Raw genomic sequence first — 23,217 nt, 5'->3', positions numbered from 1 at the left:
ATTTTAAGATAAGGAGTGCTCCACTTTTCTCTTTCAGTTTAGTCAAAATGAAGAGGGACCCAAGTAAGAGTGGTGGAGAATAAACATCTTCCTGAAGGTGGAGACAATCTTATAGTTTGCTCACTTACCGTGAGGTTCACGGGTGATGTTCTCGTAACAAAGCACAGCTTGACATGAGAAAGGTTTATGCTTATCTACTCTTTTTTTTCTTTCAAGCCAAAGGTATCGGTTGACGCCGAACCCAAAACATATATATGAATGTGTATGTGTCCACGTGGTGTGTGTGTGTAAATACTGGAGGAAATGTGTCATCAAAAGAGACTAAAAAGATGCAGCTCTTGCCAGATCCAAAACCACCCCCAAAGGAAGGAAGGAAGGAAGGACAGACAGACCCTCCTAAGAGCTACTGTCCCTGGGTAACATCCTTGTGGCTTTTCTAGCCTGAAAATGGCTGTCTGCATATGCAAAACTGAAGTAGTTGGGTGCTCTGATAAGGGGAAAGTGAAGCCACGTACCAGGGGCATGAAAAGATGAGTAAGGAGAGAGAGAGAGAGAGAGAGGAGAGAGAGAGAGAGAGAGAAGAGAGAGAGAGAGAGAGAGAGAGAGAGAGAGAGAGCGCTGTGGAGAGGCTGTGTAGAAAGGACCCAACTAGCTTTGCTCACACTCAGTGGAAACACATTTGTTGGCCCGCCAGAGCAATTTGGGAAGCACGAGAAGGAAAGAGATCTCTACCTTCCTCTCAACCTGGCATTGCAGACTCCGGGAAGAGTCAACCTGGTAAGAGTCCTTATGTACTGCTCTTTGTCAGTGTGTCCAAGGATCTCATCTACGAGCTCAAGAGGACTGTCTCAGCCTCCTAATGCGGGATGCTAGAAACTGTAGGCAAGAAGCATTGGTACTTTTTCCTCTCCCCCAAAAGGACCTCTACGGCAAAGGACAGATTAGTGAGAGAAAAGCGTGCACATCTTTCTCATGTTTTATGTGACGTAGAGTCATATAAAATGGAGACCCAAAGAAGCAGGGAAGAGTCTTTGTTTTTTTGGTTTTTTTTTTCTTCTTCTTTTTCTTTTGAAGGAGAGTGGGCAGAAACATGATGGAAGGATATGCAGGCATGAGCTAAGGGCAGTAAACTTGCTGCTCTCTATTCCTCTCTTCATCGTGGGCCTTTGAGAGATAAGAACATTCCTTTCCTCAGGGCCCAGGGAGGGTAGTTCTAGGCTGAAGTCTTTATGACCTACTTCAGGGGGGAAGCTGGTCAGGTTTTATGAGCTGCTCAGGGGAAAGGGAGAGAAAGGGGCAGCCATCGATCTTCCTCCTGTTGTTTCAGTACACACGGGGCTAGTGCCTGTGAAATCTCCTCACCATTTTCTCCAATGCTTCTCTGCTGTCTTAAGTTAGCCAGTTCCAGTCATAAGAATGCACCAGAAATTTTAAAACTGAGCTCGGTTTGCACATGGAACTATTGAAAAAAACACAAGTTCCCAAAAATGTTCCTCAGTCGGAGGAAGTACATGGCTTCAGCTGGAGCATCTACCTCAGCAGGCTCTACCATGCCTCCTGGCCCCCTCCTGTCCAGCAAGCCTGCTGGCTCCTCAGGAACTCAGTTCCAGCACAGCAAGACACCTCGACATCATCCACCATGAGACTCCGTCCTATTTTGTTGTAAGGTTATTAGAATGAGTGTTCTTGTGATTCATTTACTGAGGGGAGCATATGTTCTGTTATTTTATTTTGTTGTTGTTGGTTTTTTTTAAGATTTGTTTATTTTATGGAGGTGAGCACACTGTCCCTCTCTTCTGACACACCAGAAGAGGGCAACAGATCCCATTATAGACTATTGTGAGCCACCATGTGGCTGCTGAGAATTGAACTCAGGACCTCTGGAAGAGCAGTCAGTGTTCTTAAGCACTGAGCCATCTCTCCAGCCCTTCTTTATACTGTTATAGACTCAGCAATTCCTACCGTATTGGCAGAGGCAGTCTTTCACCACTCTCCCCTCAGTTTTTGCATAGCACTCTTTTGGGCAGCAACAGGAGGCAGGGAATGAGATATACTCCATACACTAGCCCCTGTGACATTTAAAATCCCCCAAGGGGGAGCAGGCACAAAGTGAGTCTACACTTTGGGGTCACTAACAACTTAGATGACAGGTTGCCAGAGACTGGAAAGTTTGTTGTTAACATTTTTTTATAGTTGGATACAGTGGTGTATCCCTTTAACCCCAGTACTCAGGAAGAAGGGGTTCAGACTGCTTGATCTATACAGTGAGTTTCAGGCCAGGGCGCTACAGTGAGTGTAGTGAGACCATGTCTTAATAAAATAATTTTATCATTATCCTTTTTTTCTTTCTCTCTTTTTTTTGGGGGGGGGGTATGTGCAATGTGTATGTGTAGAAAGAGGTCAGAGGACAACCTTGGGGAATTGGCTCTTTCCTTCTGACGTGTGGGTTCTGGGTATCAAATTCAGGTCATCGGGCTTAGTGTCCTTACCAGCTGAGCCACCTTGCCAGCCCTGGGGAGATTCAAACTTTGACTTTGAAGGGGCTTAAACCCCCAAACATTGCACTGAACCAGCTCAATCTGATACTTCAGCTAGGAGCCTCAGGGCAGTGGGAACTGGTGGGCTGGACGTCCGAGAGAAGGGACTGAATTACCCCATGGGCCACCAATTGATTTATTTGCTAATTGAGTGGTCCAGCTTTGGATTTCAGCTCTAAAGAAATCTCTTCATCCTTTATTAAATACTGCAAGACTCTCACTCTTTGTTCTGCAAGGCTATGTACAATATAGCAGTGGAACGCGGATTTATACTTACAATAGTCACGCCACTAATGACCTTCCAAACAACACTAATACCATGCACTCCCTGCTTCCAAGTGGGGTCTGAGCCTGTCAGTGAGTTCTGAGGCCATCGACCGCCCTCTGACACGAGGGCAGACCCCCACATCCATGGCTGCCTTCGTGGTTTCAATATTTCACTTGTGAATCAGTTACCCCCGTTCTTTGTACACCTATTCTTTTTATTTGCTGGACAATACTTTATTCGGAAATGTTCCCTTCTGTAATTACAAATCTTGTTAGTCCCCCTCCTCCTCTCCCTAGGGGGGATTGTGGGTTTTAATTAATTAATGTGGCTAAACCGCTTTGAGGTGCATGGTTGAAAGGTGCTGTGTAAGTGCAAATTATTATTATGGCTGCTGACATCCCACGGTGGTGGAGCCCCGAGCCTCCACATCTAGAGACCGGACAAAGGCTTCTTCATCTTCACCTTCCCTTCCGGGTCTGAAATCACTGTTACCATCTCAACAGCAATCAGCCAATTAATCCTCATTATGTTGGCTTCCGTTTCCTTTTTTCCAAGCAGCACAGTCCTGTTTCATTTCACAAATCACATCCCATCAGCACTAGACAAAGGTCACAGTATCCCTATGGCCTTTCTTGGCCTAAAAGGAGAAAGAAAGGGGTGGGGGGGAGAAGAAAAAGAAAGAGAAAGTTAAAAGAAAATGTTGTCATGAAATGCACTAGCTTCCCACTCGTAACCTAAACAAAGCTGTCCCTGCTTCGGCCCTCCCTTCCCACAGAGCCAACCATTGCACGCCCCAGAGATATCCAGAAATGGCCCAGTCAGGGTTAAGGTCCAGCAACTCTGGCTTTGACTGCCAAGAACCACATACAAAAGGGGAAGTCTATCTGCACTAGGTGGGACAGGATCATCCAAAGACACAGGAGGCCCTCTTTGGCTTTGGTACCCCCAAGTTTCTCCTGAGAAAGTCAGCTGCCTTCTGTGGCCCCAGGAAACCCTCACAAAGGCCTGAGCGTGATTTAGACGTTTTATGCTACACCTAGCCCACCACAGCCCTTAACAAATGCTCAGGACTTCCACTATGATGATAACCATTGAAAGCAGCCCCGTAGGGGAGACTTGGCCTCTCATAGGGACGCTGCTGACCAAAACACTCCTTACAAGGTTGTGCCTCAGGCCCTTTGTTAGAGTGGTTGCGGGCAAGCCTCAGGGGGTCGTGTCTTCATCTGCCTCCATTTATCCTCCCTATTGAAGGGCTCCTTCAGGACATTGGTCAGTCTCTGTGGGAAATGATTTGAAGAGCAACAAAAGAATTTAGGCCCTTTGAGGGGGGGGTCTTCAGAATTCAGTAAACATCTGGAGTGGAAGGCCAGGTTCTCAAGCACTCTAGCTGGGGAGGTGTCAGGAGAGAGAAAGAGCCCTGTGCGCAAGGCCAGAGCACTTAGTTCTTTGCTGACAGTTGTTGTCCAGAGGCACAGAGGCCTCAGGAGGTCGACGGAAAATTTTTCAATAGCTGCTCCCCTATTTGTCAGTGAGCGCTGTTCACTCTCTGCGGGTTCCAGGGCGCTTGGGAGGAAATGGGAGTTTCGAATGGTCAGTGAGAAGTGGGTGAGGGACGGGCTGATTCGGTATGAATTGTGAAAGAAAGCAAGGTTGTGTAAGCCTGTCCGGGTAGCGGCTCAGCATTTCTGTCACCCTTGAGGTTTGTAAAGCAAGGTGACTTACTGGATTCTCAAGGCGAAGACGCTTTAATTGATGAATTCAATGAAAAAACAGAAAGAAAGAGGAGGAGGAAGCGTGAAGCGATTTGCATTTCATCACATGGGTGAGAGTCAGGACCTGAACTCTTGACTCTCAATGTCCCTTTATTGTTGAATCAATCCATTTAGAACACATTAGTCAGCATGATTCAACATTTGTCACTAATCAGCGTGAGTGCTAGAATGAACCAGCATTCCTCAGTGTCTCCAAATCTATTCTCAAACAGCAAAAGAAACTGGCCCCTGTCGAGAGACAATGGGATTCACCAGCTGAATCCAGTTCAAGTCCCACAGGCTCTCGGGCGCCTTGCCTAGTCATCTGAAGCTGGAAAGACTCTCTCTCTTTCCCCCTTTCAAGCCCCACCGGTCAAACCTGTGCAACAGGTGTCAGTTTGTTTTTGATTAAATTTATCTAACTACATCTTCTCTTGAGCTAAAAAGAGGGGACTTTTCTCCCCTCCCCCACGTCCTCCTCTGCATCGGGAACACCTAGCTTTGTACACAATAGGTGTTCAGCTAGCATGCTCTGAACCGAACTAACCACTGCAGAACTTAAATCATACTCGAGGAAGAACGCCGAGTCCTTTTGGAAGGGATTTTTGAAGAAAATCAACAATGTGAATTGATTTAACATCTTTGGGTATTATTACCTGGGCATCTTAACAAATGCAAATGATGAACTCAGTGAATGACTTCCAGATTCTATCCGAGGAGCACACAGCCAGCCTAAGTATAGTCCAGGTCTTAGACGAAAGGCTTTTCTTCTCTAGCCGTCTTTCAACTAATGTTTTGTTCGATGTTTAAAGAAAACCAGTGTTTAGTCTGTGACTTTGGACCCAAGTTCATTCTCTAGTTTCTTCCTTCCATACTAGTTAAAACACATACTGAATTTCCTGCTTAAAAGACTGGGGCGGGGCTGGGATGGGATTCTTGGTAGAGTAGCAGACTGTTGTGTCTTAGCCTGCTGTAGTCTCTGAAACCAACGAGAGACGGAAGTTTGGTAATTCAGTCTATATGTTGCACTTCCAGGCCGTGAGAGCCCTAGGATCTGTACTGTTGTACCCTCAGTCTCTGTAACTGGCCTCTGAAGGGGGGGTGTCCTTGAAACACCTTTCTATCCTAGTAGTAGAGCCCCCCTCATTTGCTTGGGCACACGACTACTCAGATTATTAACATGTTCAGAAGTTCTTGTCGAGCATTTCATCGATGGCGTGGCCCACATCATATATATGCAGAAATAAAGTGTGCAGCTTCTGGGTAATTGTCTTTGAAGGAAGAGGAATGTGTTCCCTCTCTTCTCACCAATTATTCATCAAACTCAAATCCTGCTGTTGGTGGAGGACGTGATGCTGAGCTGGGCCAAGACAACAATCAGCCAATAGACTAGGTCCCTGAACAAACATGCCGGCCTCAAGCTGCATTCCTCCACAGTGCTGTGTGAGAAAGCAGGAGTCCTTTGAGCTGTGCAGCACTGTTTAATGTAGGGGTTATACCCAGTGAAGTTACTGTCCAACTGCCCTTGAGAATTTCTCAAGGGATCATTAGATCAGTATGACTGATGTATCTTTATCTTAGGATATGAAGATGTAAGATTTATGCTGGCCTGAAGTTTATCAGCGAGGCCCAGCACCCTGAGAGCTAAGTGGCTACAGGGCTTGTTGTGGCAGGGGAGGGCCCAAAGGCATGAGTTTCCTAAGCCTCGGGCCCAGGCTGGATGCTTGGAAAGGGCTCCAAACCCACTCTGGGGGCGGTGGTTGTACTTCACCTGTTGGATCCCCTTCCTTACCCGAAGAAGAAAGGGGTGGGTGAGACTCCAAGGTTCTTAAAGGAAATGTGTGTAGCTAACTTTAAGCAGGGAAGTAACTCTCAGCAGAAACCACCTAAGTAAACGGCAGAAGCACCCACATGCTGTGTAGATCTTGCTAGAGGACACGAAAGCTTCCATTCCAAAGGCGGAATTGACAGAAGAACAAATGGGCTAGGAAAATCAGCAAAAGCCTCACGATGGCATGCACTGCACAGAAACCGGTTCACTACCTTCTCTTCAGAGGGGAGTTCACGTGGAACGGTGGAGAAGAAACCTTCAGAGCCTCTGGAAGCCTCTGCACTTCTCAGCAATTCCTAGAGAAGCCTCATGCCTGTCTACCAAGAGATTGGTAAGGGGACCCATTGCCCTAAATAATCAAAATTTCAAAAAAGGATCGGGGGAGGGGAGACTGAAGAAATGGCTCAATGGTTCATTCAGAGTCACTGCTTTTGCAGAGGACCCAGGTTCGACTCAGCACCCACATGGTCGCTCACAACCAGATGAAACTCCAGTTCTGGCTTCCTCAGGCACGGGGTATGCTTGTTGTGCAGAGGCACACATGCACATAGAATAAAAATAAGTAAATCTTTATAAAAATGTTCATGACCAGGAGAGTGGGATTTCGTGCAGTGGGCATGGCTGCCTGAGGTGAAAGAACTCTGAGTCACATATGTCAGCGTAGATATGTCATGGAAACATGTTAAGGGGCAAAAGAAAAGTTTTAAAATGTGTGAGGTAAACCATTTATGCAACTTCTAGAATGTGCTCCAGAAGAAGTCATTCCATGTGGCGTCACATCTAGACAGGAAAACGTTCAAGAGCAGCAGGGAAGGAGGTGCGGCGCCGGAGAGATGACTCTGAACTGAGGTAGGTGTATGGGGGTGTGGGGTTGGCCTGGGGGCTAGCCTTAGAGAATTGAGCTTTGCTAAGTCTTAGTCTCATATGTAAAATAAAATGAAACCAAGGGGAATTTAAATTCTAGGTACTAAATATATGTAAAACTCATGTTTTATGACTTCTGTATTGTTCTGTATTAAAAACTGTTTTCAGGCTGGGTCAGTAGAGCTTCATCAGTACTTGGCAGGGCAGGGACACAGGGCCAGCTCTGCCTTCTTCTCCATGACCTCTGGGAGGAGATTAGCACTGCTGCTCTACCAAACCCCAGGGCTCTTGGCCCAGTCATGAATGTTGGGTTGTGCCAGGTATATGGGATGTGTTTGCTATGCACTTCTGTACCCGGATGGAAAGACGTTGAGAAGTTTTAGTGTCCTTTTGGGTCCAGGAGGCCAAAAAAGAAACATTTAGATAGACTACTGATTGCAAATGAAGGCTAATGAACCCACAAAGCAGTATCTAGGGGAATGAATTCTTCCGTATTGTCTCCCAGGTGACTTAGGACTAAGGAAATGGGGTTGGAGACGTTAACCCAAGCACGCGACAAGCCTTCAGAGCAGATTAATATCTTTCCCCATAAGCTTCCAAAGGTGCTCAAAGTATCTTTGACGGTAAAAACTGAGCAAGAAAGCAGAGACGCTCGAGTGTCCGGCTCTCAGAAGAAACAGCTGTTGATGCCTGTGTCTACCTTCCCAGGAGCCGTGTCCCGGTGGTCCGGTCTCCTTTCATGTGCCTCAGTTTACCTCAGCTCCTTCAAACCCAGACTAGCACAGGACAGCACAGAGCCAGAGCCAAATGTCACGCTAGAGCCTGGTGCTGTAAAAACAATGGAAGACATACAAAACTCTGTCTCACTGGGCAATGAAGCTATCTTCTGTCCTGCTTAAAACAACTTGGCTTTCTGCTTTCCCAACCACTTCCTGGATTCCTGAGGAAAGGAGAGTGCAAGGCGAAGCAGTAAACAGCAGGCCTAGTCGTCTGTCCCCTCCACTCCCTGGGCCAGCTTCCTCCTTGGAAGGTCCTTCATCCACTCATAGGCCCCAAGAACATAGGGCTGGCTCTAGGAGGCCAGCTGGCCTCTCCAGCCTGCACCAGCCCCTCTACCCCCAGCATCAGCAGCACACGAGGCTGCTTCCCATCTCCGCTCTCATCCCAGCTCTGTTCCTGGTGGCGCATTTGGAGCTCACTGAGACCATGGGCATGTAGGTCAAATTGGAGTTGCCTGTAAATACTCTCTTCCCCTGTGTAGCCTGGTGCTCTGACACCCACCCCATTAAAACCTATCCCCCAAATCAAGGCTTCCCTCCCACCCCTGTCTCCCTGCATCAGTCCAGGCACCTCTCTGCCTCGCTCAGCCCCGTGCAAATATTTCCACTTGGTAGTACTGAGGCTTCCACAGAGGGGCTTCCGTAGAGGGGGGAAAGGAAAATCAGATTCACAGTTCCTTTCCATTCCCAACATCCTTCTCTTGGTTGTACAAAGGACTGAGCTCTCCCTTTGACTCCACCTGGCCCCCTGCTAGAGGCCAGGGTTGGAAGCTGGTGGGCACTGGGAGCTTTGCTCCCTCTCCTTTGGGGCCTAAGTATTTCCAGGGCCTAGGCCTAGAGCGAGGAGGCAGAATCGCAGACAAATGCAGGGCAGACAAAGAAGATGCAAACAGGATGGTATTACCATGTTAATGGCTTCAGTCCAGCAGCCTCCTGAAGATGCCTGGGAGGGTGGTTTTCTTTCTTTTACTTTTTCTTTTCTTTCTTTCTTTTTGGCCATAGGAGAATAGTTCCGCTTTCTATTTTACGACAACAATAGCACGGACTGGCTCCTTCAAGTGTTTCAAAAAGCAGCTTGAGAACTCTCTAACCAGCCTCTTGGTCTCTCCAGCCTGCCCTTTCATTGTCTCTCCCATGCCAGCGAACAAAGAGGAGGCCGGTGTCAGGCCCCCAGTTGCCTGCCGCCCGCGCTCCGCATCCTAATCCTTGAGAACTCGTGAGGGGAACGCCCTGTGGAGCTGGTCAATCACTTCTTGCCTTCACCTTTCATTCTCTCCCTCCGCTGTGCACAGAGAGCTTCAGGTATTAGGAATCTTTGGGGTTTGCAGAGGGATAAAAGGCACCGAGGCACCATTCCCACGGTCACTCACAGCCCCACCCCCAGAGCAGCCAGCGTGAGCTAACTGCGCTTTCCCACCACTCCAGCCTGGCTCTCTCCTACAGACTGACACGAAGCTACAATGGCACCTGCCATTCTCTTAGTGATGGCCTAGGACCTGCCCCAGCCTCCTAGCGAACCTTCCCACCACCCTCCTCTGGGCCCGGCAGGCATGAACTGCAGGTTCAGGAGCTGCTCGCTCCCTTTGGCTGTCTAGCCAGAGCAGCCCCTCCCCACCAGGAAAGCTTAACTGCAGGCACCTCCAGGTTATTAGACAGGGAGCAAGGATTCTCTGCTTTAAACCTGGGGACTATGCAGGTCTTTCGGCAGGCTTGTCTGCTAAGATTGGGGTGAGAGTACGCTCGTGTGGTTCAGCCTGTGGTGATCTCAAGGGAACAACTGTACTGAGAGGAGAGACAGAAGTATGTGGTCTCCCAGGAGAAGCGGGTACATGGAAGTCTAGAGGTTTTTAGAGGTGGCTCAGGCTGCCCATTGCAGTCCAAGCCACAGGTCACTGTGGTCTACATAACACAAGTCACCATGCACATATATACACACACGGACTGGATATTGTATGTAAAGACCCAGGACATGTGATATAACCTGATAATTTCTGGTTCTCCTTCCTCGCATATCCCTCCACCTCCCTTTCTTGCTCGGCGCTGGTTCTTATGCGCCAGTTTCATTACTGCTTGATAACAGATGTACGGTTCCTAAAAGCTGGGGCCCCAGAGACTTTTCTCAACGTTACAGCTGGAACTGAAAACCAAGCCCTCTTTCCAATAAAATGAGGCTCTCGGATTTTCTGGGGAGAACAGCTCCAGGCCCTCCGATCCCCAGAAGGGTCAGGAGTGGCGAGAGAGCAGAGGATGTGAGGTTTAGAGCCATTGTTGATGGGGGTGGGGGAGGGGAAGGGGGGGGGAAGAAGAGCAGGGCTCCCTCAAAGCGCGGAGTGCTTCTGGGGGAGCAGCCTCAAAAGCAGCCAGTGAGGTTTGGAGCTCCTCCCCTGAGAATGTTTTTATTGGTTGGGGGATGGGGGAACTCTGCATCCTAATATTTTCTTGAATTCTTTTCTTTCCTGGACACATTGATTCAGGTCCATCCCCTTCAGTAACATACTTTCTTAGCCAGTTCTTAGTTTCTTCTGTAGCTGTATTTATTGTTCCTATTAATTATTATTATTAGTGTGTATGTATGTATATGCCCAGGAACAAACACGACATAGCAGGCTTCTGGAAGTCAGAGGACAACTCTGGAGACTTGTCCTTTTCTTCCACCTCTTGTTTTTTCCTTTTCCTTTTTTAGATTCTATTTCATGTATGAGAATATATTGCCTGCATATATGTATGCACACCACATGTATGCCTGGTATCTGGAGAGGCCAGAAGAGGCAACAAATCCCCTGGAATTGGAGTCACAGATGGTTTTGAGCTGCCGAGTGTTGGACATCACACCTAGGTCCTCTGCTCGAGCAGCTGTCACTTCTAACCGGCTAGCCTCTCTCCCTTGTTTCTGAGAAGCAGGCAATTGATAAATTTGGAATGAGATAGATAGTGGGGCAATTTTTTTGGTCAGGTTAGGAGAATTAATCTCTTGCTATTTCTGCCATGCATATATAGTCCAGGCTAGCCCAGCTTCAGGGTTACCCTCCTGTGTTTGCCTCTCATCTTTTCATAGGATGTTTGCACCACATCTGGTTGGGTTTTCTTTTGTTTTTCCTTTTCTTTTTAATGTGGGTTCTGGGAATTAAATTCCCGCAGAGTTTGTGGGGCTTGTGAGGCCCTTTTGGCTTTTGACCTCCACTCACCAACTGTATATCCAGTTTCTATTCTTCTGTAAATAATTCCCCCTTCTCATCTAAATCATGGCCTTAGGAATGAACAGGAGGGAGGTAACCAGTGAATCTGGTCCCTGCCGACACCCCTAACTGATGTTACCCACTTTAGACAAGCTTGGAAATGCTTCGCAGGGAGGCTTCCAGCCCAAGCTCTCTGGGCAGAACAGAGTCTTTTCTTCCTGAATTTCGCTTGCAGTCTTCCCTTCGACTTTCTGAAATCTTCATCTAAATTTTCTGTTTACTAGGCTACTAATCTTTTAAGACAGCTTCAAAAAATGAGGCACTCAAAACCCACCCAGTGTACTGGGTAAATATGAGCCCAGCTCTCTGTCTGCGTATTAGTCATACACCCTTACAGGGTATGTAACAAAGGGGCCTGCTGTTTGCTTTGCTTAATCTGGTCTTAAAATCTCTACCTCTTTGTCAGAAAACAATATTTGCAATTGTAAAAAAAAAATATTTACCAAGGAACTTGGATAGCATAAGTCAGAGGCTAAGAGCCAAAGGTCAGCGGTTCTTACCCCAAATTTTTGTCGACCTGAGAGTCTCCCGCGGTGGGGCTCAGCGGCACCACACAAATACACTGCTTGAGAGTCCATTAAGAAGCAGGCGTTTTGGAGGGGGAAGGAAAGGGTGGGCTATAGCCTATCCCTCATCCAGAAGCATGAGCCCTCCATCCCACTCCTGCTGCACCTCCTTGGGGACACAGAGCAACTGACTGCCCTGTTTTACAAACCTTGTGGGGTGGGGTGGGGTGGGGGGGACTCCAGTTCATAAAAGCCAGCAGGGCCGACATTCCTCTCATGCACAGCAAAGGCAAAAGGCCCTTTATGGTTCAGGGCAGATGGTCATCTATGCATCCCTGTGGGTAGGGACTCTGCCCTGACAGTGGGGGACAAATGTGACTCCCAAACACTTCTTAATCCATGGAAGAGTTTTAGACAGTTCACTGGAGAGGCGAATGGACTAAGCCTTGAATTTACTTTTGTAAGTAAATGATGTTTTGGTAAGACGTGGCAACATCGAGAGCCTCTCCTAACCAGGGTACAAAGCATCTAGGATCGAAGATCTGCTCATCAGTGAGGCCAGGTTTTGTCCAGTGGAGCTCTGCTTTCAGCAGGAACCTGGCTACTTTCAAATCCAGAGACCATGATATCATAGAGTACAAGCTAGAAGTATCTTTGGGATTTCAGCACAGGGAAGTGGCGGTCCAGGGATTCCCCCACACAGCCCTGCAGGTTGTGGGCTTAGAAGGGAGATCTTTGCCACACTGGCATTGATAACTTTGCACAGTTCACACCGTAGGAGCTGCAAAGGAGACGGTGAGACAAGTCTCACAATCAGAAGTGTTCAGGCACACTCCTAAGACAAATGCCTACTTTAAAGGAGATGGTCGCTTGAAACCCAACTGAAGTAACTTAAACCCCATTTCGAGACCGAGGAGCCTACTCAGCAAGTAGAGCGCTTGCTGGGAAAAGTGTGGAGACAAAACGTTCAGAGTCTCTAGAGACACCCCACCCCCATGGAAAGAAAACCCCAGACCCCCTGTGGAAAGCTGGTGGTGTGACAGCCCTCCAGTGATCTCAATACAGGAGACAGGAGATTTCCTGAGGCAAACTAGCTAGCCACGCTAGCCAAAAGGGACAAGTTCTAGTTCAGCAAGGGATCCAGCCTCAAACAGAAGGCATAGGGTAAGAGAGGAAGACACCTACCTGTTAACCTCAGGTTTCAATACGCACAGGCACACACACACACACACACACACACACACACACACACACACACACAAGCAATTTTTTTTTTATTAATTTTATGGTCAACTTCATATTGGTCTGCAGAATCTCTTTAATGATCTTTCTTTCTCTTCCTTTCTTTCTCTTCCTTTCTCTCTCTCTCTCTCTCTCTCTCTCTCTCTCTCTCTCTCTCTCTCTTTCTCTTCATCATTGTCCCATTTGGAAGACTTTTGCTTGTTCTGCTTGTTCTAATGTGCTTTACCACTGAGCAGGAGCCCCAGCCCTTCCTGTCACTAAGTCCTGTAGCTCCTCCTCCCCCCTGTCACATTCTTGTTACAACTGCCAGATCTCTTGATCTTAGCGGGGTAAAATAAATATCATCTGCTAACTGGCCCTGGGCTTTGAGTTGCCCTGAACTAGCATCTAAAAGGACCCAGGCAGCATTTGCCACTGGTGGTGAGCAGCGCTGACAAGAAGATGCTTACAGAAAAGGTTTAACTGAAGGACCTTACCTTGAAGAACCAGGCCTTCCCCCTTGATGGTGTAGACAAAGGAGGTGAGGGGAGCCACAGGGGACTTGGCGATGAGGATCTGCAGAGAGAGCATATTTTCCAGAGTTAGACAAAAGCTCATGAGCTTCTGTTCACTCCCCTTCTACTTTGACAGCACAAGACCATAATGCATCGAATTTATTATTAAAAATGTTTTAGAAAACCAGGCAGTGGTGCCGCCCACCTTTAATCCCAGCTCTGGGGAGGCAGAGACAGGCAGAGCTCTATGAGTTCAAGGCCAGCCTGGTTTACAGAGTGCGTTCTGGGACATCAGGGCTATGTAGAGAGATTCTGTCTCAAAACAAACAAACAAAAAAAATTTTTTTTGGAACCAAATGTTCAAATGAGTCTTAATCACCTCAAAGTGGTCACCTAGAAAGCCATTTATTTCAAAGATTATGTTATTAAATGCTATGTTCTTAAACAAATTCTTCCAGAAATAGGATTATCTTATGTGATGTGTTCAATGATAAACCTACCCTGATTCTCTAATTTTACCCATAACTTAGCTATCAAAAAAAAAAAAAAATCAAAGCTACCCTTAAAATAATTACTATTTGAGAAATACTCAAAATAAATCTCTGGGGGAAACAACGGTAAGCTTTTTCCCTGGCCCCACTCCTTACCGAGTGTATTTCTGCCTTTTATCACGTGAGTGACGGGATTTTCTCTAGCTGAAGGCATGGTCACTTTTGTTGGCTTTTGACTATGGGTTTGCCTACGTGGTTTCTTTTGGCTTAGGCCAGTTCCCAGCCTAGGCCTCGAGTATTTCCATCTGTTCTCTTACACTCCTGTCACAGCCAGAGGAGAACAGATTCAAGCTAGTCAGGGGAGTCAGAGGTGCCTGGGACAGAGCTAGCCACTCAGGTCCAGCTGCAGGAGACCCACATGCGTGAGAGGCCAATATTGCTGTGTGCCTCTGAGTGTTGGATGGTGTCGTCGTGACGCATTCTTACACACAGGTGACCCACGTGCCAGCAAAAACGAAATGTATGAAGGGTTTGGAACAACGCCATTCTCCTAAGACAAATGTCTCCTCTAAAGAAGGTGTGTTCAGTAAAAATGATTTATGTAGGATAATTTTTCAGAGTATGTATGCATGCATATATACATATGTGTGTGTGAGAAAGAGAGCGTATGTATCTAGAAGGGTATATATCAAGTGCTTATCAATGGGTATGTGAATAGCTAATCTGAAACACAAAATAATAAGCCTGTATCTATTTGGAATAAAATAAAAATTCTAGACTTTGATGACCTGAGTTTGATCCTCAAGACCCAGATTGTAAGTGGAAAGGAAAGAAACTTTTATAAGTTACCTCTACCCTCTACATGAATGTTCCAGCATGTACGTGCATACAGACACAGACACACAGACACACAGACACAGACACACACACACGCAAATGTAAAAAAATAAAGTTTCATTAAAAAGCCTAGAAAATAATTGGTGGATTATTTTATTATAATATTTCTATTAAACTGATATGAAACATGTCCTGTTTTATAAGTAAAAATGTCTGCAATAAGTGACAGTTTGTTGCAGAATCACCTTGGTAGTCAAAGGAATTAAAAGATCCCAAACCATAAAGAAGCTTACACACATATATCTCAATTTAGCATCTACAGATGAATTGAGAATCAATTACATAAAAAGATCACAAGTTTTGGTGACAGGGTTTGGATCTCAACCTTTAGTTAGGCACCTGGGCAGGTCCCACTGGCTTCTCTCATTTGGTTATTCCCCTTTTTCTTTCTAGTAAACAACTTGCAGTTGTCTACATTTCTTTGCCCTTTTTTTTTTTTTGCAACTAAATGTGGCCATGTGTGCAAGCTTTGATGCACTGAACACAAATAGAAATGACAGGTAAAGCTCGACTCATGTTTTCATAAGAAGCTGAATGCCCAGGTCTCTTCCTGTCCTTCTTCCCGAGAGCAGGAACATGTTCCAACCACACAGACGCTGCTGCCGCTGCCGCTGAAGCCATGCACGAGAAAGGTGGTCTGGGAGAGCATCGGTGCCTCCCACCAGGTCACCTGACCTCTTAGGACAGAACTACTCTGTGTTTCAAGTGGAAAATAAGTAAGGGGGACTCAGCCCATCACACATGCTTCCCAAACACCCGTTTTCCACCAAGAAACAATACACTTCGCTTTAGTCTCTAACTGAATCTTGATCATTTTTATAGCTGCTCTAAAGTTACTTGATGCACTAGCTCATCTCGCTAAGAGCCAACGTCAAAGGCATCTCATCTGAAAGTTGAGGCGGTTCATTTCCTGATGGGCATAGTTTGGGGATGGCTCATGTGAATTTTAAGGATGTTCTTTCAGTGGGCTGTGTGTTCCAAACTGTAATCTAATCACTTGCAGGCCCGGGGACACGTAGATCCCTGTTTGGTAGATTTTGAGAGGAGCCTGACAAGTCTAGATGTGCTTCTCACAGGCTTCCACTAATCGTGCATGAGAGGCCCGACTCTGAAGAGTCTGGAATGGGAAGGCAGGAGATGAGAGGCCTGGGGCCAGTCAGGAGCTGCTGGGGTAAATCTGGGATGACACCAAAATGGACCTATATCCAAAGAAAAGAAAATAAATAAAACCCCAAATCTAGGATCATCTTTTATTTGTTTGTGTGGCTTGGTTTTTTGAGGCAGGATTTCTCAGTGTAGTCCTGGTTATCCTAGAACTCGTTCTGGAGACCAGGCTGATCTCAAACTCAGAGATCTGCCTGCCTCTGCCTCCCGGGTGTTGGGGTTAAAGATGTTTGCTATCACACCCGGCAAATCTAGGATCTTTGTCTGTGTGTAGCAACAAGAAGCAAAGGCCAAAGAATATGATCAAATATCAATGCATAGGTATCACATTCTGAATGTTATATTATTATTTTTATAGACTACAGAAGTTGGGAACTAGATAAAATATAATATTCTAATACTTGATGGAGCAGTGCCTTTGAATCTAAGCTGTCTCCTGATGCCGGATGCACCCCACAATAAGGTTCTGAGCCTCAGCTAAGGGACGTTGTATCCAGAAGGACTTCTTGAAAATAGTCACAGGGTTTGGAGAGGCCACGGATTAAGATGTGTGCAGTTAGTGAGAGGCAGTGAGATAACCATGTCAGGTGGAGCCCATTTCCTTTCAGACTGATAGGTGAGAGGGGTATCTCCAACATGAGGTATTTAATTGTAGCAAAAAATGTGATCAACCTTCTTGGTATCCTACTGGATAAAGTGAGGACAAGTAAGGCTGGATGCTGGTAGCATTAAGTGGGTTTGTGAGTGATCAAACGGTCCTTAGCAACCTATGAGGGGCAACAACCTTGAGCAGGTGCCCCCGAATCTAACCTTGGCCTTGTCACATTCAGCATTTTTATGGAGGCGTGAGGATGTTGCTGTACCCATACCCTATAACAAACATGGAGCCCAATAGAGAAGTGACCAAAAGCCCCTCTGTCCCAACACACCTTACATTCTAAAGGAGGCAAAAGGTAATGCTGAATGGTTGTGGCGTGCTAGACAGTTGTGTGTCTATGAAGGGGAGCAGAAAAGAGCATAGAACAGGTATTGTGGTTGATTAGGGAAGTGCTTGGTTTTAAATAGAGGGGTGGAGGTCACTTAAAAGGGCTGAGGATTATGTGACTAACACACCCAAGGGAAGCTGATTTGAGGAGGTAACAGAAGACAAACATAGGGGCTGGAGAGATGGCTCAGTGGTTAAGAGCACTGACTGCTCTTCCAGAGGTCCTGAGTCCAGTTCCCAGCAACCACATGGTGGCTCACAACCATCTATGATGGGATCTGATGCCCTCTTTTGGTGTGTTCGAAGACAGCTACAGTGTACTCATATATATACATATACAATAAATAAATAAGGCTTTAAAACAGAAGAATAATAAGAAGAAAAAGAAGAAGATGACAAAGGGGAGTTTATATATTAACCAGGCAACTGTGATAATCAAATGAATCTCAATTTGGCTAAAATGTTGAGACAAATCTTATGTTTATTTTAGCAGAAGGTCAAAGGTTTATATATTAAGAGGTAACCAGGAAATCACATATCTTGCAGAGTACAATTTCATTGAAATAAATGTAAGGCCTTCTCCTTGGGAACAGAGTACCCGTTATTGGTGACGTTAGGAGAGATGAGATCTGGCATTCAGAAAATAGACTAGGAATGTTAGTCAAATGAATCAGCTGTGAGATGTGGCTCAAAAACCTAGTGCGGGCTCAGGTTGTAAGTTCAGCCTCTGCAGGGAGCGGGGCTTGTGTCAGCAAACCGCACTTAATGAATGCAGCATGTTTGGATAGGGGACAAAATCCAAACTCCAAACTGACAAACAGGAGGACACCTAAAGGAGAGCAAACAGAGGTGGTTGAAAGTCCAAAGCACTTCAGATCACAAACACTTGGATGCAGTCACAAAGGCTGGACGTTGAGGGGAAGCCCACACTGCTTCTGAGTTTTCATAGGTGTGTTTCACAAAACTAGTTGGGGGAATATAAAAGCCCCATAGTTGTCAATGAAAAGAGTGACAAATGCTGCATGTCTTTGTAAATACGCAAAGAATCTTCTCTCTTGAAACATGACCCAGTAGCCTATACCTTTGCACCCCTTTGCCATTCAAACTAAAAGCTAGCTCCTGCATATACGTGTGTGTATGTGTAGCATAGAGGGGAGTGTGGGGGCCGATATAGACTTTGAATGTGTTTCAGTATTGCTCTCAACCATATTTTTCGAGACAGGTTTTCCAATTAAACCTGGTGCTCACTACTATGGCTCTACTGGCTGGTCATCAGGCCCCCAGCATCCTCCTATCTCTGCACCCTGCCTCAGAACTAGAGTTACAGGCACATACTGCCATGCCTGGTTTTCTACATGGCTACTTGGGACCTGAACTCAGGTAGCCACGTTTCCCTAGCAAGTACTTTACCCACTGAGCCGCTCCCCAGGGTAAACCACCCTCGGAAGCAAACGGCTTCACAGCCGGTAACTTGGGCTCTTCTGCTTCAGATGTTCAGGGCCCTCTCATGGCTGGAGTGTTCTAGTGTGTACATGTGGGCGGTCATCCAGAGTCCCTCTATCTTTTCCAGCACGTAGGCCTGCAAGGAGGCCTGGGGACTAGGAAAACCCTGAGTCCTTTGTGGGGAAAAAAGAAGTGGGCTCTGCCTCTGAGGGTTCCAAAGTCTCCATTTGTAACACCGAATGGTAAGCCCCCAATTGGACAGATGTAGATCAGTCCACTTCTCTTGGGGGTGAAAATACCAGCCAAGGAAAAGACAAGATAGCAAATACACCTCACAGTAAGGTTATTGCATGACTCAAGGCGGGGGTAAAGGGTGGGGGGCTGGCTAGGGCATCTGTGCAGTGACCTCATGGTTTGTGGCTTCCACACTGGCGTTGCCTTTCATCTCTGAATGCCCAAGCCTTTCAGCCCGGGTGCAAATGCTGCCTCTCCCAGAAACCAGTATTCTCTCCCCAGCCTAGGGCCATCTCTCCCTAACCATCACACTGTCTCTGCAGCTCTCTGGGAGTGAAATCGGTTTTATTACTGTTCTTTAACACACACACACACACACACACACACACATTTTATTTTATGTGTATGGGTGTCTTGCCTGCTTGTATGTCTGTGTCCTGTGATGTGCTTGGCACTTGCCCAGCCCAGAAGAGGGTGTTGGGTTCCTTGGTACTGGAGTTATAAGCTTCTGTGTGGGTGATGGGAACTAAACGTGGTTCCTCTGGAAGAACAGCTATTGCCATCTCTCCAGTCCTCATTGCTGTACGATAGCACGATTATAGGCAAGGAATCTACTGTATTTGGTGGCAGCCATCATCGCAACAGCTGCTTTTGGCGATGCTTACGCCTTCTAGAATGCTCTTGATAGAAAACAAGTTCCTCTCTGGAGCAAAAGGTGGAATGAATAAATGTATAAAGTGGTGAGAGCTCTACTGATTTGTATCTATTTTTAAAATTTATCTGTAGTTTCTCTCCCAGTTAGGGGACTTAGAAAATGCCATAGAAAAGAGCAGGCTACCTCCCCAAGCTCTGACAAGAGACTTAGCTTGGTCAGGACCCAAAGTCAAGTCATTGGTTCCAGCTTGCTATAGCATCATGTGTTTTTCCTGCCCTGATCCTACTTCTATGAGGCTTAAAAGTGGAAAAGGAGTCATAGAACAGAAAGTGCTGGGCACAGGAGTCCTTCTCCAGGATGAGGACGCCTTCCAGGAATAGTGCCTGTGCCCTGCTGTTATGATACAGGCATTCTATCATTCTATTGTCTGGAGCAGCCCAGCCTGGTCCTCCTCCATGGTTGGCCAGGGCAGACAATGGGGAGGGGGATCTTGGGGTGTTGAGTAAAGGCTATTCTGGAGGGTGCTTTTGGAAAGATTTGGTCCTGGCAGGCTCCGTTAGTTCCTGCAATACAGCCCGGCTCAGGAAACAGTGAGTTTTGTCTTTGTGGCCTAGGAAAGCAAGTTTGAATAGGCAGCCATGCGGGGAGGCAGCCTGGCACCAGCTCTCCCACTTTCTCTTCCACAAGCCCATGCCCGGAAGGCTCCTTTTAACCCTGGTGATGAGCACCTTCCTCGGCTCTCTTCTTCCTCCTCCCGCCCACATCCTAGAGCTCACAATGGTTGAGGGTGAGGGCCGGGTAAAGGGCTTGGCAGAGTCAAAGTGTGCAGAAAACCTTTTCTTCCCTGAGGAGCAGGTGCTTGGTGGGGTTGGCTTTCTGCTCTCAGCTGAGGAAACGGTGGCCAAGAAACAGCTGAGAGACAGCTCAGAAGTGACACCTTGCACACCCACCCACGTTTTCCTGTCCTCGCTTTTCAATTCTTTCTCAGTCTTTCCGTTGATCAGCAAGATTCTGTGGTTGTTGATGACTAGAGCCGGGATGTGCTTGCAGGACACGTCTGAGCCTTTCATCTGTATGCATGATCCTACTAGGGAGCTCGGGAGAAACCTGTGGACTCTGAAATGTCTTTCAATGAGGATTCTATTATCTCATTTCATCTGTAGTCTGGGCTAACAAAACCCATTGCTAAATGAAACACATCTTCCCTCTAGCTCTGCCAAGTGACCGTGACAATCTTACATGCCAGGCTTTTGCCTCCTTGTTGAAGACTTAGAAAAAGATTCCCTCAAATGCTTGGAAGCCCAGGAAGAAAGCTGCTTGGCTTGGCATTGAGTAATCCAAGAGGTGAATAACCTCATGGCTTGCCCCTTCCCCAGGTTGAGCGGAGTCCTCCAAGCTAAGGACAGGAGGTCCGGAAATGCTTCAGACAGGAAGGTCTGTGTCTGCAAGGAGGCCGTAAGTTGAGGGGGTCCGAAGTACACCCAGAGGTTCTCATAGGAATTCCCTGTCATTGTGTTGAAGGAACTACAGGAAAGGCGCCGGGCAGCTGCTGTGTGTATCTAGATCTGACCCTGATTAGAACCTGCTTCATCACTAGGAAAACCACTGTCCATGGAATACAGAAGCTCAGGCAACAATGCCACAGCCACGAGAAAAGAGCCAGCGAAGACTTCAATGGCATCTAAGTCGTCTTTTCAAAACAGAGGGGCTCGGGCTCAGGCAGAGTGGACATGGCAGGGTGGAAAGTAGACCGTACCTCGTCGAGTGTGGAATTACTACTTTATCTCCGTTTGGCAGCTTCTCCCACGACATTTAGTCACAGAGAGTAAGCTGGCCCAAACCGCTACAAAATAGTGATTTCCTAGGTTTTAGGATGAACCGCCTAGAAGGTCTGCACCCAAGGCTGTGAGATCACATTGTGCCACAGAATACTATTACTTTCTTTGATAGCACCTCTCTAGTGGCCGTTTCCAAAATGTTTTCTTATAACATAGGATTATGAAAGTATTATCTAGAAGAGAATGTATTCCTTAAAGAAAACAGAGTTTCCTCAGTTCAATGGGATGCTAGCTGAGTGAATTATTAGACAGGATCAGAGTGAGATTCTTCTCACTGCTTTCTCATCATTATTTCATTATTAGAAATTTCAAATACACAGTAAAAAGAACATTTATAATGAATACCTATGAACCAATCATCTTTCTTTATAATTAGCATTTTTTCTAGTTACATCCTAGTTACCTATCAACTCACCTGCATTTGTTACATGGCAAAATAAATTGCAAACGTTAGCTCATTTTTGCCTAAGTATGTTCACATGTATATAACTATTATAAGATTACGGTTTGCTCATGTATCTTATCAGTCATGCTGGTTTTTATTTAATGTACATCAACGTATATAATATACATATAGTGTACTAAATGTATATAATATACATATAGTGTACTATATGTATATAATAGAATTGGAGAAAATATGATGAATACACATGTGTTTCATATGCAAACTTAATCAGTAAAGCTGGTCACTAAACTTTCAATATGAACTTTTATTCAGATACACTGTACATGGAATGAACTTATTGTTCATTGCATTGAATCTAGAGATTTTTCCATTGAATACCACTTTATGTTATGCGGGCTTTGGAAATAGAATAGTATATATTCTATTTCAATTGCCACGGTCTTCTATCCTGATTGATTCTTTGCTTTGTTTATTTCAAAGTACCCAATTCAGAATTTTCAAAATTTCTGCCTGTTATTTGTTGCTAACTCCATTCCACCCCAACTGGAGAAGTCTGTCCAGATTTCAGCTCTCTTAGATGTGTTGAGACTCGTATGAGGGTGCCCCACTCAGACAAGAGGGCATGTGCTCCCGCAGGAAGCGCTCTACAGACAGCGGCTGAGCACGTTGAGAAGTTTACAGCACTCTTCAAATCTGCATCTTTGATGAAACACTGCTCCACTGATGAATCCATAATTGAAAATGGGATATAGAAGTCTCCTAATGTTACTGCTGAATTATCTATAGATGTCTTCTCCCTTTGAATTTGTTCTTGTTTCAATTATTATTTTGGGGTTCAGTTTTTAGATGTACATATGTTTATAATAGTTAAGTGTTCCTGATGGAGGGACTTTTTCTTAATTAAAAAATGTTTCATACAATATATTTGATTATATTTTCTTCTCCATCAGTTTCCCCCAAGCTCTCCCCCACCTCTCTATCCACTCAACTCTATATTCTTTCTCTTAAAAAAAAAATACAAAAACCAAAACCATGGAGTTTTGTGTTGGCCAAATAACCTTGAACATGGGGCCTGTCCTGAAGTTGGTTGCTAAACTGGAGACAGCACTGGCAAAAACTGATTTTCTCTTTGCCGCTGTGTATCAATTGTAAATATCTTCTTGGTTAGGGGGATACCCTGTACCTTTTTTCCCCTTTAGACCAGGTGTGTGTGGTGGTTCGTGCCTTTGACAAACAGAAGATAAGCCTGGACTGTATAGTGAGACCCTGTCTCAAACATTAACAACTACAGGTCCATTTTTGTTCCTGATAGCAATTTGTTTGTCTTCAAGTTTATTTTCTATGATTTTTCACATGGTTTTCTTTCTCTCTTTAAAATTTTTTATTTTTGAAGTATATAGTATATGTGTATATGAAGTGTATATAACTTTTAATCTTTGAATTTTCAACCTACTTGTGACTGTCTCTAGGGGGTCACGCTTTAGAGTCAAAGACACAGATAGGCTGGAAGTACAACTCACTTCAACTTACAAGTAAGTAACTGTTTCATCCTCATCTCGATCTGGGGATCGCACTTTGTTACAATATTTCCTG

The 23,217-nt window shown here is 45.8% G+C and overlaps 1 protein-coding gene across 1 annotated transcript in view; it reads right to left on the bottom strand.

Annotated features, from left to right (window-relative positions):
• Window positions 1-2,998: 2,998 nt before the first annotated feature.
• Window positions 2,999-23,217, bottom strand: part of Rad51b (RAD51 paralog B) — a 510,767-nt gene continuing 490,548 nt past the window's right edge. The window contains exons 9-10 of the mRNA XM_032908021.1: window positions 13,491-13,569; window positions 2,999-3,442 (exon numbers count right to left, since the gene is read on the bottom strand). Coding sequence (XP_032763912.1) covers window positions 3,426-3,442; window positions 13,491-13,569 — 96 coding nt within the window. The 3' untranslated portion in view covers window positions 2,999-3,425. The remainder of the gene's footprint in view (window positions 3,443-13,490; window positions 13,570-23,217) is intronic.

The sequence above is a fragment of the Rattus rattus genome, chromosome 7 (assembly GCF_011064425.1).
Source record: "Rattus rattus isolate New Zealand chromosome 7, Rrattus_CSIRO_v1, whole genome shotgun sequence".
Classification (NCBI taxonomy): Eukaryota; Metazoa; Chordata; class Mammalia; order Rodentia; family Muridae; genus Rattus; species Rattus rattus.
The sequence above is the reverse complement of the archived record's forward strand: the minus strand, read 5'-3'. Positions and strand labels throughout refer to the sequence as shown.